Raw genomic sequence first — 17,774 nt, 5'->3', positions numbered from 1 at the left:
ATAGGTTGCTTATGATTCTAGATTGTATGTCACTGCAGTTTTATTACTGTTTTGCAAGTCTTGAAATCTTTCTTTTATTGCCTGTAGAAGTACTAGGAACATTTGTCAGAACTCTTAATGGAAGCTATGGAGGCATTTAGAGCTAATCCCAGTCTATTTGCTTTTGGTATTTGACAATACAGGTATTTTTAATATCTTGCCCAGGGTGACCGTGTAACCATTTCCAAGCCATTGCCTGTGTCTAGACATGTTTTTATCGGGAATTCATTCTCCGTAGCTGAGCAGAAAGCAGAGCAATTTATGGGAATTGGCAGGAAGGCTGTCTCTCATCACTGAAGCCATGGAGTGTCAGGGGTGTTGGGTGGAAGAGCTGCTTATCACTCACTGCATCTGTGGATGGCGTGGGGGTCTGTATCAAATGGATGTTGGCAGAGAGGGAATAAAGCAACTTTTCCACCTTAAAACTTGTATGAAGCAGCCAAAATAAGTTCTTACAGAGGTGTGGAAATGATGAGATTTTTATTAGCAGTCTTCCAGTATAGTTTTGATGCTGGGGAATATATGGGAAGCACAGTTGTAACTCTGTTATCTGGGAATAGCAGTCTTATTAGGGAGGTAGGAAGAGGAAACCTTTACCTGCTGTGACTTTGTTGTGTTTGAAGAGCCGCAAACTCTCCCCAAAGCTTTGGGAGTAGTAAAGCTGAGCTTACTACACACAAAGTGGCTGTTGCTACATTTTATCCCTTCCTACTGTAAATACGCTTTTGAGCAGAGTTGCCCAGTGATCCTTGAGTGGGATTCCTGCTTTAGCTACCTCCCTTCAGCCCCTGCACTTATACTGCTGGAGCAGACTGTGAATGTATGACAGAATTGGCTTGGTTTCAGTTATGCCAGGAAGCATTTTAACCACAAAGCCCCTGTGATTTGCCACTATCACTTAAAACAATTGTATGGGTTGAGCTTTCAGGATGTTGGTACCCTCTTTGGGAGAGAACAGGAACCAAGCTTTGATGTAGCCAGTGTGAGATTTGCCTAGAAAACTGCTGAAAATGAAATGGGGGTTTGTGGGTGGGAGGGAAAGTCTGCCTGGCTGCTGCTCCTTCTGATTGGTAATAATGTAAAAACACTGAAAATCGTGGGCTGTGATGCAATTAATTATTCAGAGCTGTGCTACACTGTGTGAGAAATGGATTAATCTGCCTCTATTATATGTCCACTGGCTAACAGAGGTGTTTAATTGCACAGATCAGGTTTGTGATTATTTATTTTTCTTCTTTATGCTTTGGTGCACATGACAGATTTGAATTTTTTTTGCTGTGTTTCCCAGCCCAGAGAGCAGATTGTGGTAGTGAATGAGAGAGGAAGGTCTTTGAAAATAATAATAAAATGGTAACTGTCACCAAATGCCTGAAAAATTCTGTAGTACAGGGCTGCTCAAATGGCAAAAATCTGATCTAGGTCTAGGATCTTAAATAAACTTGGTCCAGACTTTGTCTTATTGCCTTCTGTAGTCCAGTAGCATACACAAATATATATTGAATATGCAGTGTTTGTATACATTTCTCATATTACTCTCTCGATCTCCCAGGGAACTGCTTCAAAATACTTTGGCCAGTCTAGCTGAGAAAATATAAGGCCAACTCCTCTAAATACTTTTTGAGAGTGGTGGATTTGGGGCAGGTCTGGTTCATGAGATGGATTACCAGTCCTGCTTGTTGCTTTCCACCTTGTTTTCTTCTGGTACCACTTGATCTTCTGTAGTATATTTTAATTGTCAGAGAGAACTACCAAGAACCACAGAAAAACTCCACAGTTGCTGATTTATTTCCTTTGTGAAAAGTGACTTGACACAAGTGAAAGTTTGCAAGGAAGGGAGCTGGAGCTGTCAGAGTAAGAAAAATATATTGTTTTAGGCTATATTTGTTTTCACAGAGTTTTTTTTAGTCAGAGTATGCTACATGGAGATGAATAGCTTATTCCCCACTCTTCAAGTATCCTTTCCTGTTTAGAAGGATTCTCCTTTAATCTGCTTGTTAAGTTTCCTGGAAAGCTGGTGCCTCTCCTGGGGAAACAGAAAGAGGAACCAATTGCTTTGGATTCCTCAAATGCACCTACTCCCTGAAAAGCAGTGCTAAGTGGATAAATCAACATGAGCCTATTCCTTTGGAGCTGTGATTGCCAGCTCAGGCTTTGCCAAGGAGAAGCAGTGGCTTTACTCTGAACTCGGTCACAAGCAGAGCTCTGTACAGGAGCAGAAGGAAAATGTGCTGCATTTGTGGGGTGTCCTGGGCACAAGTGAATTCTTCTCAGAGCTCTCCCTTAAGTACTTCAGTACCAGGGAAGTTTTGTGCTTAGAAGGAGGGAAGGATCAGGGGGTGGAGGGCCCTTGCTGTCCTCCTTGATTGTGTCCCGTGCAGGAATGCTGTAATTGAGAGCAGAAGTTCAGGGTATGAGGGGATGAGTGTCTGGGGTGGGTACAATTTGTCAGGTTGGGGACTTGGCTGAAGCACAAAGGCTCAGCTGGATGCAGTGCAGGGTGCCAGGCTTGGCTCAGTGGATGGCATTTGTCTATGGACAGCCAAGAAACTGAGTCTTTTTGTCCAAACTGGTGATTTGTGCTTGCATAATGAAATTGGTCAGTGTTTTCTGTGGTGTTATTCTCTCCATAACCTGGAAAACCTCAACCCATAACCAAAACTAAGACTAAGCACAGTCAAAACTGAAAAACAATTTAATATCTCAACATATTATTGTCCATATCATATTGTCCTCGACTGCTAATAGCTACTGACTTTGTAATGTCAAAGTGATCTCTCTCCTTGTCCAGTGTGACAAAGGATATGGCTGTCCTTTGTGCCTTCAACCTAATTGAGCTTACCCATCTGCTTTCTTGTTGGGAAGAAACATTAGGAATGAGAGGCCTTTTATCCCCAGAGGCCAATATTTCCCTTTCTCATCCAAGTGATAGTCTTCAACAGATTAAGCATCTGTTGCATAGTGTTTTACTGAGAGAAGAAGTCAGCATGAACTTCCTAGGTCACAAACCAGGTTGAATTTTTGGGAATACTCAGCTCTAGTATGATGCAGCCTGAGTGTTTAGCGTATTTCTGGATTTTCTACATTTACCTTCTAGGTATCCTTTTTCTTTGCACCTTCTTTGTGTCTTGAGAAAGATAACTTCTGTGCCCAAGGAGCAATTATTGCTGTGTCCAACTGCTAATGTTTTATTTTTCTCTACAGAAAGAAATTCAAGCCATGAGTCAGTGCCACCACCCCAACATTGTATCTTACTACACATCGTTTGTGGTGAAAGATGAGCTTTGGCTGGTGATGAAGTTACTTAGTGGAGGTGAGTGGCCCAATTTCTTTACCCTAAAGACAACTTAAAAACCTGTCCTCTCTCCTTCTCTCCCTTCTTTACCTCTTAAGGTTCCCACCCGTGAATTAAAACATTTTGTAGAATTGTAGCATTGTTTAGGTTGGAGAAGGCCTCTAGGGTCAGAAGGTCCAACCATGACTCCAGCACTGCTAAGCTGGTAAAACCCTGTCCCCAAGTGTCACATCCACACGTCTTTTAAACACCTGCAGGGATGGTGACTCCACCACCTCCTCAGACAGCCTGTTCCAATGCTGAACAACCCTTGCTATGAAGAAAGGTTTCCATATCTGCCACTACCCTAAAGTAAATATTCTCAAGTTTTATGGTCTTCTAGGTGAAGAAATGTTTCCTACTATCCAATCCAAACCTTCCTCGGTGCAACTTGAGGCAGCTTCCTCTTGACCTACTGCTTGTTCCCTGGGAGCAGAGCTCAACCCCCATCTGGCTGTCCCCTCCTGGCAGGGAGTTGTGCAGAGCCAGAAGGTCCCCCCTGAGCCTCCTTTCTGCCAGGCTGAGCCCCTTTCCCCTCAGCTCCCTCAGCTGCTCCTGCTGCTCCAGACCCTTCCTCAGCTCTGTTCCCTTCCCTGGACTCTCTCCAGCCCCTCAATGTCTTTCTTGTCACCAAGCACCCAAAAGTGACTCCAGGATTTGAGTGCTGTGAGTACAGGGGACAATCCCTGCCCTGGTCCTGCTGCCACACCATTGCTGACCCAGGCCAGGCCCTCTGGCCACACTCTGGCTCATGTTTAGACACCGTCACCAGCACCCCCAGGTCCCTTCCCACCAGGCATCTTGCCAGCCATTCTTGTAAGAATAGTAATATTTGATTTCAACCCATTGAGCTCAGAAAGAGCTTCTTGTGTTATGTCCATCTTCACTAACACCTAACTGGCTTTTGAAAATCACTGCCTGGTTAACACAGAGCCAAGGAAACTTCCCTTTTCTGGATTTTTTTTCTCAGACACCGGAGAAACAGCTTTTTTTGAGAGAGTGAGTTTGAAAATTTTGTATCAGTAATGTTTTATTTGAAGTCATAATATTTTCCAGGATCTCTGTTTAAATTACAGTTGAAACAAGAAATGGAGTCGAGTTCTGGATGATAACACAAAGGGCTGTTGCTAAATCCTGGGCCTGTCTTTAGGAAGACTTCATTTTCCTGGCACTGCAGTGAAAAAGAGTTGAAAACTGAAGAAAAAAATAATAAAAAAAAATCCCTATTTTCTTGCTTTTAAAAAAACCTCAACCTGGCTTCTCTGTTCTTGGCTTAATTTTGTGGACTATAAAATGCCAGGAGATGATGTGGAAAAATCTGGCTAAACCTGTTTGCATTTTGCACAAGAGCTCAACAATGACTATAAAACATGTCTCTTTGAAAGTGTTCCTTAGAGAATTTTAGCAGTTCTGTTGGGGGAAATCAAATTCCATGCCAACCTGAAATCTGTCTTAAAGGGTTTTCAATGTTCCATGTGCTCATGTGTCATTAAGCAATACCCTCTGTTTTCTTAGAGAAACATGTAACAGGTCATTAAAGATGTGTTGAAAAGAATCCCCTGCCAGCTTATAGCAAGCATGTTGCTGTGTATATAAAAAGTGTATCTATGGGAAAGTTTCCACAACACGAGGAAATGGCATTTCAGGGGTGCTGGAGAGGCAGCAGCAATGGGTTTGGCCTTTTCCAGGAGAGTACACAACCTCTGAAGAAAATGCACAGCTGCCTCTGTCAGTTCACAGCAGTTTTCTGTCAGAATCGAGTCATGAGGAGACTCATCCTTGAACCTCCAAGTGTTGTCTCTGTTCTCAATTCTGTGTGGAGGTGGGTTTTTTTGTGTAAAGCTGGCGAAAAGTCAGACCATCATTATCAAGGCACCACAGATGTAAAGGCTACACTGGAAAATTTCTGGAAAAATAATTATTGCTTCAGAACCAGCCTCTTGCTGGTGTGAATGATGACCTGCTTCTCATTTAATATTCCCTTTGAATGGGCTTTTATATTCTTCAGCCTGATAATTGACCCTTGTGCAGCTCTGGCATTTAGTGGGGGACTTGCAGTAAGGCAGTGCTAGGAAATGTTCCTGCTTCTTATTCTGTTGCATATGTTGAAAAGTAGGGTCATACAGTAGAAGACAGACCAGTAAGAGTGTAATTCTTCCCTATCCTCAACATTTCTGTGAGTCAGTGTTAAATTTTCTCACTTAAAAGGAATCATTTGAAGGCTGGAGGAATTGCTAAAGGAAATAGAAAGCCCTTGAGAATGACCTGTCACTTCTAAGCAGGAGGATATCTTATGAGGTATTTTTCAGCTGCTTTCCTTTATATATTTTTTCTTTCGTATTTTTTTAGATCTGCACTTCAGGAATGTCTTATTAGATCTCATAGGCAAATTCTACAGCACAATCTTAAGGATGGAGGAAGAAACTTGTGATTGGAGCTTTCTGACTGAAGAGCTTTTTCATTCACTTTTAATGAGACTATTTTCAGTTGTTCTTAGGCTGAGTGATTTATGTAACAAGAGACACTTCTAAAACTGCCTCTCATTCCTCTGAGCTTAGTTCTTATCAGTAATAAAGTGGCTTGTTTTGCGGTCATCTGTCAGCCAGTGGGAAAAATAATGATCTGGGTTTCTCAACAGGAAAAAACTTTGAGCTGGTTTTTAAACCAGAAAACAAAAGCAAAGAAAAAACCTTCCAAAACAAAACCAAAAATAAACAAGCAAACAAAAAGTCCTTCAGCAAAACAGAGTACAGCCTAGCACTTTAATTTTGTTTAGCTGTTCAAAAAGATTTGTACATCCCAATATGTATGTATGAAATACATACTGATATCCATTCTGTGTCTTGATCACAGCTTTTGTACTTGAGAATTTATTCTGGGTAAAGTTCAGCATTTTATTGCCTCTTTTCTGTCAGTGTATGCTGGTGTGTGGTTTCAGGCTGAAGCTAGTTTTAATTTCACCCTACAAAGGCTGACCTTATTAATTTGATAAACAGCCCAATCTGTAATGCAAGCCTTTTTTGTTGTTGTAAAGTGCAATTTAAGTTATTTTCCAGCTGCAGTCTTCTGTTAAAATCCTAACGTGGTCATACATGCAAGTGTTTTAGAAATGTCTCTAAGGGAAAATGCTTTAAATCCACAAATTGCTGTTGTCTAACAGTGCCTTGCTCCCCTGACAAACAGAGGGTGCATTCAAAGGTGCCTTAATTACCTGACTGACATTGTCACTGAAACAGAACTATTTGTCTCCAAAAGTACTCTGTTGAGGGGAGATTTCTATATTTGAAAGTTGTCAGCAGTCAGGAGCTAACGTTGGGGAGCTGATGTGCATCAGAGCCCAGGCAGGCTGGTGGGAGCCGCTGCTCAGAGCCCAAAGCAGGTGTGGAGTTGCTGATGGCAGAAATGTGGCTGTGATGAGATGCAGACAAGGGGTGCTGGTGTGTCCAGTTACTGACAGCCTCTTTCAGGTCTGGTGATGTGTGTCTGTGTCAGGTTTGTGAAGTGTCTGCTGTTTCTGTTCCCTTCAGCAGAAATTGCAAACCCTTTTCTCTAATGATGGAAGATGTCTAGGGTTCTAAGCTTAGCAGTGTGAACTCAACACCCCAGCCTTTGAGTCCAGTGTTACTCCAAACTAAAATCCAATGGCTATTTCTAGACAACTGCTGACCTGCTCTTTGCCTCCCTGGCATTCTCTTGTCATGAATTTTACTCGTGCCTTTTTAAAGCCTGCTGAAGCCCAGTCCTGCTCTCACACTCCTGTGGCTTTTTGGTAGGAAGAGAAGCAGCTGTGCTTTTGTTCTTGTTCTTTTGCTGGTTGTGACCTGCTTGCTCTTCTAAATTCTCTTTTGCTTTTAACAAGAGCTCTCGTTTCACAGGTGACCCATGGCTGTAGATAACTCTATAAAAGAGTTGCTCCTATGAAACAGCTGGCTCTGGTGACTTGCTGCATCACAGAACAGTCTTTCCTGTCCTAGCCTGCAGCAGATGAAACCTCCAAAATATTTTTAAACTGTGCAAATCCTTTAAATACTGAAACATTTCCAGATAGGGCTCTTGGGTATTCTGCCCTTTTCAAGGCTCCTGATGAAAGCTGCTAAGGAGATTGCTGTATTGAAGTAGTTAAACCTTTTATTTTCTGAAAGTTTTTAAGATTAGCTAATCAACTTCTTACTTCAACCTTTGATCTGAGGTTCAGAATGCCAGACCAAAAGAGGTAGGCAAGTCTTGGTTCTCTACCAGGGAGTTGGGACATCTTGTTCTGCTTCTGCTGTCTTAATCTCTGATCTGCCCCTTCCTAATTCCAACAGAGAGTTATGATCAAAGCATAAACCACAGGTCCTTAGAAATCTTCATGTTTATGTTGAATTATTTTCTTAGGAGAGAGATATGCTATTTTTAATTCATCTGGAGGGGTTTTGATTTTATTTGTAGAAACACAATTTAATTTCTAACAATTAAGGATGGGATAAGTCAGAAGCAGGGGATGGCAGGGATTGTATGATTGCAGAATGTAAAGTGTGTAGATACATTGCCATTCCTAACTGTAATAAGAAAAGCATGAAAAATTAGTTTATCTTCAGATTTTCTTCTATAAATGCCTTGATCACAACAGCAATAGGCTGTTTTGCTCCCTTTATTGTATTATCTTGTTTTCTGCCTTAATCTTTCTATATTTCTTCTGCGTCCATGCACATGCCCTGGGGGAAGGAGGCAAGAAGTGGATGTTTCCTTACTTAGCTTTCCCTCTTTGGAGGTTTAACCAGGGTTAATGTCTCTTCCTTTGTTTTGTATAACTTGTTTCCTTTACTTTGCTACTTTCTAGCTGTATATGTATTTCTCAGTCCTAGAAGTCCTGAATCCCAGGAGTTCTTCCTTCTTGAAGCATTTTCTTCATCTGTTTGCCAGAGACTGACAAGGTGCAGAGTTAATTCTTGGCTCCAATGACAGCCAGGCTCACTGGAACCACTGGCTAATGCTGAGATGTCTTGAAAGAAGCAGCAGAGAATCTGCCAACTCCCCCTTCTCAAAGGTTCAGTTCAGCCTGTTCAGCATCAGTGTTTGTGAGGTTTGGGGCAGATTTTGGTTCTCACAAAGTTGTGTGATGATTCCCAGCAGTGTTTTCAAGCCTATTTTTGCCAGGCCTCTAAATGTCCAATCAATGCAGGTACTGTTACCTGCTTTTTTTCCTTTCTTTTTTTTATAGGTTGGAATCAGAGAATTAAAATTTCCCATTCTGCTTTCCAGACAAAGTTAAATGAGGAATTTTCTTTGCATTTAACTTAAAGTTTATCTTGGTTCTGTCACTTAAGTTATAATATAACATGCAAGATATGGTTCCCATAGCAACCAGCTCTGCTGTACATTTTTTCTTCCTCTGGGGGCATGTAAAATTCCAGCTGGAATACTCCTGCATTTATCTGTAATCTTGTTCCAAAGAAGCTTGCCTTTCTGCTCATGCCCTTCTCTGCTTCAGCCCCAATGTGCTGAAGCACTAAGCAGTGTCACTGATGACTGTGGATGTTTTCTTCCTCTGCAGAGGAGAAACGTCAGAAACAGGCTTCCTAAATGCCATTTCACAGGCTTGCTGGTGTAGGTGAGGTCAAGGAATCATGCTCTGGATTTGGAACAGGAAGCCTCACTGTTTATGGTAGTTTGCTGTTGAAAGTGAATCAGTGGAACAATTAGGACTTCTTGCCCCGAGGGTGTGATTACACAGAAGTTTTCTTCAGCAGCAAAGCTGGTTTAAGGAGTTCCGGGCTCTTTGGTCTCCACCCTGCCTGGAAAACTGGATTTCCAGTTACTGCAGTGATCCCTTTTTATAGTATGGCTTGGTAAGTGGGTGCAGGGGCACAATGGTGAGGTGGTGAACCGTGGAACTTTAATCTTTTTTTGTTGCTGTAGGTATCTTTGGAGTAGCACAGAATGGTGTTGAAAGAGTCCGTTTTACTGATTATGTGTGGGGTGCAAGTCAGGACTGCTTTTGCTGGGATCCAAAACTGTTCACTGCAAGTTGTCTGCCTGGTGTCAATATCCAAAACCTGAACATCTTTCTCTTACAAGTAGTTACAGGTTGGGCTCTTTCAGCTGAAGCTAAGTCTGTGTACAGGTTCCTTCTGACTTGTGCTGTCCTTAGGAGCTACTGCATTAGCAGCTTTTGGAGCAGACTTGGAAGCTTGTGTGTTTGAGCAGAAAACCACTTCCCCCTCAACTTCTGTGCACTTTGCACTGAGAAGTTCACTACTTCACTATGTAGGTGCATTTCCATGACCATTGGTATCAGAGTAGACTGAGACACTTGGATGATGAATGACAAGTCATGAAAAATGCTTTATCAGATTGCACAGTATCTCGTAGGCTTCCTGTTGATGTGCTGCACAGTGTATATTTGATGGGCAGGAATTTGTTTTAGCAGCATTTTTTCCATATCAATCACTAAATGTCTCCTTTCGTTTGTCTTCTGTTGGGCTTTGAGATCAGTTGCTCATCACCAGATTTCTTTAAACATCCTTGTTAATGACAGCATTATTTATATTTATGGTTAGACTCCAGTTCTGACCCTATTCTGCATCTTGTTTTGTCTTTTCTTGGTATGTGGCCCTTCTGGGCTTGGAAGAGCTTTCCAGTCAGCCTCAGCCAAACTTAATTTCTTTTTTTTTCTTTCTCTGACTTAGGGTTCACCTTCCTGTAGTGTGAGTCCGTACTTGCTACTTGTGAATTTTTATTAAGAAAAATCAGGAGGGAATTGTTGTAATTAAGCCTAATGCCACGTATAATACACACCAGAGTCCTTCATAGCATTATCTAAAATAGAGGTTTTATTGTAGGAAGGAGTCAAAGATATTTTGTCGTGGATTTGTTTTCTTCTTGAAAATCTTGTATCTGTTAATACAGAGCAGGATACCTTATTTCCAGTGTGAACTTCATCCTCTGGTCACTAGGTTGTGTCTTACAGTGAGATTGAGCAATTTGCACATGGAGCACAAATCCATAGTGAAACTGCATTTAAGCAGAGATCCAGCTGTGTTTGGATGTGCTCTTTCTTCCCCAGTTACTCCTGAACTGGTCTGAAGCTGGCTTAGAAGCTGGCAGTCTCTGCAGTCATGCTGGTGTCTCCCAGCAGTGTGGTCAGTTTGTTAAGCACATCTTCTGGTGTGGTTTAGGCCCCGGTTCCAGTGCAGCTGAATTAGTTTCCAGTTAATTTTAGCAGTTATTGTATTGCTGGATTGAGAACAGGCCACTGTGCAAAACAGTAATTTTCCCCTTTAGGTTCTGATGCCCTGATCTCTTGGTCCAGTATCCTGGAGTTGGTGTGGGAATTTGTATCCTGAGACAGTGGAGGTCTTACCCTAGTGCGTGTGTCACATACGTAACTGAGACCCCTGGGATCAACTTTGCATTGAATTTATCAGCCTAATGCTGTAATCCAGTCCTGGCCTTCTCACAGGAGGTGTTTTCCTTGACAGTGATATTCCCATGACTTCTTCTTTCAAAGTAGCTCCTGCCTTGGCTGTGGGTTTCTGTTTGGGGATTTGGTTATTCTGTAGCTCCATGCCAGGCTTCCTGAGCCAGAATGCTGGAACGCTGCATGGAGCAGTGCTGGGAAATGCACCTTGGCTTTGTTGTTTGTATTCCCTGGTGCTGTGCTTAATGAAGTTGTAGTTGAGTTGTGAGTCAGAACCAACTCCCCAAACTTACTGATTTGTGAGTTGGAAAAATCACAGCTTTGTGGTGCTGTGCGAGTGGTCAAGCCCTGAGTAGACAGAGAGGGATGATGCTAAGAATACTTTCTCCAGCAGAAAGGTGGCTCTTGGGTAGCTTTTCCTCTGTTTCCTGCAGTGGGCATTTTGCTGATCCCTTTTTGCTGTTCTCCTTTCTGTGGAGGACTGACAAATTCCCCCACTTCTATGAACATCTCAATGTGAAAGTAGTTTTAAAATAAATGTGCTTAAAAAGTGTCAGGCAGGACTGGGAGCAGATATAGCTTGGGTGTGAATCAGTCTTTTCACAACCGGGCTGGCTCCATGCATGCCCTCTTGTCTGTCTACCTTCCACCCCCCTTTCAGGGTTAAATACAACCTCTAACTTGGCTAAATAGAGGATTTTTTGACCAAATGAATTTGAGCACCATATGATCTGCCTCCTCATGTTCCCTGAGCCCTTTGCAGGAGAAGGGAAATGTTTGTGAACAAAGTCTGCTAACGGAGTCGTGGGTGGAAAGAGGACAAAACGAGTACGTGAAGAACTACATATTTTCACTGGACTTCTAAAACAAGTGACAGTTTGTTCTCCGGATTAAGGCACATTTCAGAGGAAAAACCTGGACAGTGGATGTGGAGGGGCTTTTTTGGTAGTTTGTTTTTTTGTTTTGATTGTCCAAATTCTTGTCCAGAGCAAGAATCCTCAAAGTTAGTCAGCACGTACTCTATAAATGTGAAAATATGGTAGGCTGAAGGCCAGGTGAGTCCTCATAACACACAACAGAAGATCCTTTTCTCAGAACATAAAGGTGAGATTTCAGTGAATCTCCAACATCTGAAATCTTAGCTTTCTTCAGTAAAGATTCTCTTGCTCTGATGCAGGGAGTCCAACATGACAAAACAACCTGGCTTACGTCCGGGTGAAAACTGTGGCTGAGACCCATGTCAAAATCCACCAAACATGAGTGTGTTTCTCTGCTTGGGTAGGGTAAAGGAGGGCTGAACACTGAGTATTCTTGCTTAAAATATTGGGGTGATGTTATCTAACTTCATTAATGGGTTTGTGGTTTTTTTTCATTTTCATCTGGGTTTTTTTTCTATATTTGTTAGTCTTCTGTGTTAAGATTGTCTCCTCTACAAATATTTTGAACTAAGCAAATATTTTTTTGGTAAGAGGAAGCTGAAGGTGCCATTCAGGGCAACAAATTTATCCCTCAATTTATTTCCTCTGGGTTTACTGGATGTCTTGGTGCCCAGGTGAAGGTGGTGCCAGTGGGCCAGAGGAGATGGAAAGTGAGAAAGAGTGGCTCTGCTGGCTACATCAAACTTTTAGATGAGCTCAGCATATACAGCTTCTCCCAATCTAAGGGACACTGTGCACCCATGTAATTTTTTCCTGTGCAGTTTGAATTGTGCAAAATGATCCTTTCCACATGGTGCTTGTATTCAGACCTTGCAGCCTCTGCTTTTGTAGGAGAGTCCAAAAGGAAAATACTCTCCTAAGTGAAAGCTGATCTGCACAATTGTTTTGGTGTAGAAATTCAATAGGGATAGTTAATAAAATAAAGAGGAAGGGTTTTTTTGTGTACCTGAACCTGAAGGGTGTGAATAAAATCAAACTAAAAACATCCCCACTGTATTTTTCACTTGCTTCAGGAATTTACAAGGTGAAACTTCTAATTCTCCCATGAACCAAATTCATAAGAGTTTCTGTTCTTCAGGTCCAAAAATAATTTTCTCTTACTTTATTGATTGTGAGTTAGGAAGAATGAACTTCTCTAAACTTTTCTAAAACTGAACTCAGCTTTTCTAAACTAGCTGAGCTAGTTCTGCGATGTTCTTTCCCTGTACATTTCCTGTTCAAAGACAAGCAAAGCTGCAATTTGTGCTCTCCAGTTGTGTCTGCTTTTCTCATTCTTTAAAACTTCCCAGTACGGCTGACATTGTGTTGTGCTCGTAGCTGTAAAAACCCTAGCAGTCCCTATCCAATCATTAAACCATAGAAACACAAGTTTGAAGAGACTAAATGGCACAGGCTTTGGAAAAGAGACTTGACCATCCCATGCTATAAAAATAAAAAGCAATAAAAAGTTCTGAGAAGTATCTTCAGTGCAGATGTAAATACAAAGGACAAACTGAGTATCTATGAAAAGCAGGGCCTTGCACAAGAGGCCTGGTGCGAGTCACTGGTTCCGTTTATTCCTGGGTGCAGTTTGAAGAAGTGGTTTGCTGTCTAAAGCCTGGTTTGTTGTGGAAGATGATGTAATTCACACCATGCTTGGGAGAGAGACTAAACATGCTTCTAGGGAAGGATTTAAGCTATGCCAGTTTTGTACACAGTGAAGAAGGGACTTATTGTCAGAATTCAGCCTCATTTGTTCTCTATTTAATGATTTCCACTTTTTTCCCTGTTAGGGTTGTACCAGCTCTTAGCAGATGAAATTTTTCCTGCTATTCCTCTGCACAGACTTAGTAGGAGCTGAAAAAGAGTGCCTAATTTTATCAAACTTGTTGCCTTCAGCTTGTGAGTCCTGGCAGCCCCCTGCTTTTTCCATTTCCCCCTTCAGCATCTCCAGTACTCAGCACTAAGCCAGCTGTAGCATCAATACTACTTAAAAACCTTTCAAGAGTCCTGTGTGTGTACATTTTACATTTTGGCTTGTTCAAATAGCTTCTCAGTTGCTTGTGTTCACAGGGGTTTTACAGCCCAAATTGAGGCTCTGCCCCCAGGGATGGATTGTTGCCTCTGCCTTCCTGCAGCAGAAGCTTCAACCTCTGAGTCTGATCATGACCATCACCAGTGAATTTCTTGTATATTAAACTATGATAAATTACACTTAACTGTGAATCAGTTCTTCTAGTTTAAACTAAGATGTTTAACTTTTCTCTAGGCTCTGTTTTGGATATTATCAAGCACATCGTGGCCAAAGGAGAACACAAGACTGGTGTCCTGGATGAAGCCTGTATAGCCACAATCCTTAAAGAGGTGCTGGAGGGACTGGACTACCTGCATAAAAATGGGCAAATCCACAGGTATTTTGTGTTTTTCTCACTTTGTGATAAAATGTTATTGAATCAGAGCAGCTGAGCACAGAGTCTTATCCTGTAACTTGCTAAGGGCAAAAAAGAGAGGAAAGTAAAGGTGGGAGCTTAATTAAAATGCAGAATTCAAATATCTATATTCTGGATACTATGTCTATATTCAATGACTAGGCCGAATATGGGTGAATTTTTGGGTGTTGAAAGTTCTAATGTAGGGAATCTTTTTCCAAATGTCAACATTCAGCTGCAGAGTGTACTTGATGGAAAGCTGGAAAACTTCCACTGGTTTTGTTTCTTGCAGAGCTACAAATTACCAAGAGCACTGCAAAGGCAGAGTTGAGCAATTGAATAAAAAGTCCTTCTAGCTCTGATTTTTTTTTTTTTTTTGAGGTTAACTGCAAGATCAACATAATTAAAATTGAATTTGAGTAATTTCATTAAAAAAAAAAAAAAGAAGAAATAAAAATAATGTAAAAAACTTCTGTAGGCAAAGCCCAGCTAACTAACAGCCTGTGATTTGACAGATCACTGAAATTCATGGGTTTCTGTGCTACTGTCTTGTTTGGGTTGTGTTTTTAAATCACATTTTCCTCTCTTCTGGCGTCAAGGTGTGGTGTAGTTCAGTAGGAGAAGATGCTGAGTTGGTCTGTTCTGCGTTAAAAAGACTGGGATTTTCAATCCTAAATATGTGCTGAAAATAGAATATACTGCTTGTGGGTAATATACACAGTCCCAGCCACAGACTGCTACTGGAACAGCCTCTTCTTTCTTGGGAATTTTGTGAGCTTGGTTCTCTTCTGGTACAATGCCATTATAAGCATTGCTGCTGCTGTGCTGGAGTAAGTTTCTGTCCTCTTATAGCTGCATATGAAGAGGTAATTTTTTTGCCAAAACCTTATTTTAATTAGAAAATACAAGAAGTATTCATAGTTTCAATCAAACTGACTGGCTTTTGTAGGTTATTTTGGATTAAAAGGAAAGAAACAGTTGGAAATAATTCAGGTGGAATTCTTCTCCCTAAGAGAAATCTCAAATTTCAGTTTCCAGTCTCAACTAAAATTCTGATTTAACAAGAATCATTGTCTTCATTGGAGACAGCTTTGATTTCATAGCTGGTTGCTTATTGCTTAACTTTGTGTTTTGAGATAACACTTGAGGCAGCTGTGGGGATTTAGAGTAAAGTCAAAAACCAACTTACTTGCCAGTTACATGGTAACTTTTCACTTTGACATAAGTAATTGACAGAACTGTGTTCATCTGTGACCTGCAGATGGTATGTTTGGCCGATTTAGTTATCTTCTGGTCTAGTGAAATTGAAATATATATTAAAGCAGCAGAAACTTGTTAAATCTCAGTTTCTCAGAAGAATACTGCATAATGTTTTATGTACTGAAGAGAGGTGGTTCTCCATTTGGCTGGCTGGAGTGGAAAAACAAAACTACTAAATGTGGTAAAGATTAGAGAGAATATATTTATGTGTGTGGTGTGAGTTTGGTTTTTTTTTTACTGCACTCAGCAAAAATACCGTGTTCACAAAATTCAAACTGCTGGTCTGAAGAAAATATGATTCATATTGAATCATTTGGAAGTGAACTGGATCAAACCTGCTTTGACCATTCTCATCCTGCTCATTGAAGCATTTTGCCCATACTTCAGCAAAGAAATCAGAGCTGTGTCATTGCTGCAGCTTAAGGTTGTGGTTGTGTATCAGCCCCTTTACATGTGTTTCATCCCTATATTTTGGGACTGTTCCAAAAATTGTGTAATATTTTATCATAGAAAAGGGTTTGGATTATCTCATTGTGCTGGGCACAGCGGTCTGGAAAATTTGGAGAAGTGGGATAGAGACGGAAAGTTGTGTGGTTTCCTACCTGTGATGCAAAGCTGTTTTGGCTGTTGGCAGAAGGCAAGCTGACATGCCTTTGAGGGATAAAACATGTTTCCTTAGTGGAGTTCATCATGCTGTGTTCCATTTTATCCAGATGTGTGTGTGCTGCTGAGGAAAACACGGTTTAAAGTTGTAGTGCAGCTGGGGCCTTTCCTCATCCGTAGGAATATCTGTATGGTTTTCTCATTTTGCTTAATGCTAGGGGTCATAATATTGGTCATGCCTGATGGGAAAGGCAGGTGGAAATCTTGCAGCCATGCCTGAGATGATCTGAGAGGAAGTGTTTAAAATAACTGAACTTTGGTCCCCTGGGTCAGCTTAAAGTATCTGGCTCTAAAGGAAAGCACATCAAGCTGATGGCTGAACTGCAGATACTGTGTCTGTAGCGTGGGGCAGCTGTACTTGGGGTGAACTTCGGGCCAGAGCAAGATCAGCTGTGAAGGGTCAAAATTGAAGTGCCTTAGTTAAGACCTGGAACAGCTAGCCCAAAGCAAGCAGCCATCCAGCAGAAAAAATGTTCAGCTGGTTGTGCTAAATATCCAAACTCTGCTCATGTTATGCCTTGGAGAAAACAACTTGATAAAATTAGAGACACAGTATGAGTGAATGACTGTAATTAGCACATCTGAAGTTGGACAGCCAGGCTGGTGGCACAGCCTGAAGGATGAATATTGGGTCCCAAATGTAATTTTGTGGGCGCTGTAGACCAGAAGTGGGGCTGTAAATCACCAGTGAGATCAGAGAACATATTTCTGTCAGTGAAGCTGCTCAATACTTCTAAATTATGCATCATCTTAAATGGGTAAATGAAGTTAACACGTGAAAAACTGGCTTGATGAAATTTTGCTGCTGCTGAATCTTTCTCTGCCTATGCCTGCCTTGAACTTAATGCCACTTCCAATTAAGGTTTGGGGAGCTGGCTTGGTGTGGAAGTGTAAATCCCTGCTTTGGACAGGAGAGGAGTTTGACAGTATTCTCTAGAGGAGATTAGAAAGCCAAATATCTAGTGAAGACTTAAATTATAATTTTTTTTCTTGTTTACTTTCCTAATTAACAGCCAGAGTGAGTCTGAAACTTGAATAGACACCATTGTTCAGGAATAAATGCTGAAGTCTCCCACATCGCCCAAAGTGATGTGGTTATTTTTTTGCTTTCATCTTGCAAGGGCTGATGGGAAGTGTCTGAGGCCTTATGGCAAAGACAAAGGAGAAGACAAAATCAATTTTATTGTCATGAACACTCTATACCACAGTAACAATTGACTACAAATGGTCCCCATATTCCTCCAAAATCACGAGTGCCTGCCTTATCTGGCCGTTGGCGGCTCCCTGCCTTCGCTGCCCTGTGCCTGTTCCTGTCCCTGGCTGCCTCTCCTATGCCAGCTGCTACTGTCCCTGTTGTGGTTTCCTGCGTAGCACGGTGATCCCAGGGAGGATTTGAAATCCCAGTGATCCGGCTCATGTTAAGTGAGTTAAGGACCTGGGCACCAGCCAGAGCGCTGAGGACAGAGGGCCAGACTCGGAAGCCCTGGGATGAAGCTGTCCTGGAAGAATCTGCTTGGGCACTTTTCTTTATGGAAGTCGAACAAGACTGACGTGCTGTGAGGGGTCGCTGCCAGGCTAATCTGGGCTGGGTGACACTCAGGGTATGTTGTACCTCTTCCCCATTTGGACTCTGATTCCTCTGTGTTTTTCGGGATTAGCAGGAGTTTGATGAATGACTTAGAAATAAAACTAAAGCAAAACCAACCCAAGAGGTTTTATTGCTTAAGAAAATT

The 17,774-nt window shown here is 41.6% G+C and overlaps 1 protein-coding gene across 1 annotated transcript in view; it reads left to right on the top strand.

Annotated features, from left to right (window-relative positions):
• The window catches only part of OXSR1 (oxidative stress responsive kinase 1), an 87,485-nt gene that overhangs the window by 25,403 nt on the left and 44,308 nt on the right, over positions 1 to 17,774 (top strand). Inside the window, exons 3-4 of the mRNA XM_005527767.3 lie at positions 3,241 to 3,349; positions 13,959 to 14,100. Of these exons, the coding sequence (XP_005527824.2) occupies positions 3,241 to 3,349; positions 13,959 to 14,100 (251 nt within the window). The remainder of the gene's footprint in view (positions 1 to 3,240; positions 3,350 to 13,958; positions 14,101 to 17,774) is intronic.

Source organism: Pseudopodoces humilis, chromosome 1, assembly GCF_049639895.1.
Source record: "Pseudopodoces humilis isolate 2021_Gansu_Grassland_sample_001 chromosome 1, ASM4963989v1, whole genome shotgun sequence".
Taxonomy (NCBI): Eukaryota; Metazoa; Chordata; class Aves; order Passeriformes; family Paridae; genus Pseudopodoces; species Pseudopodoces humilis.
This window is presented reverse-complemented; position numbering and strand designations above follow the sequence as displayed.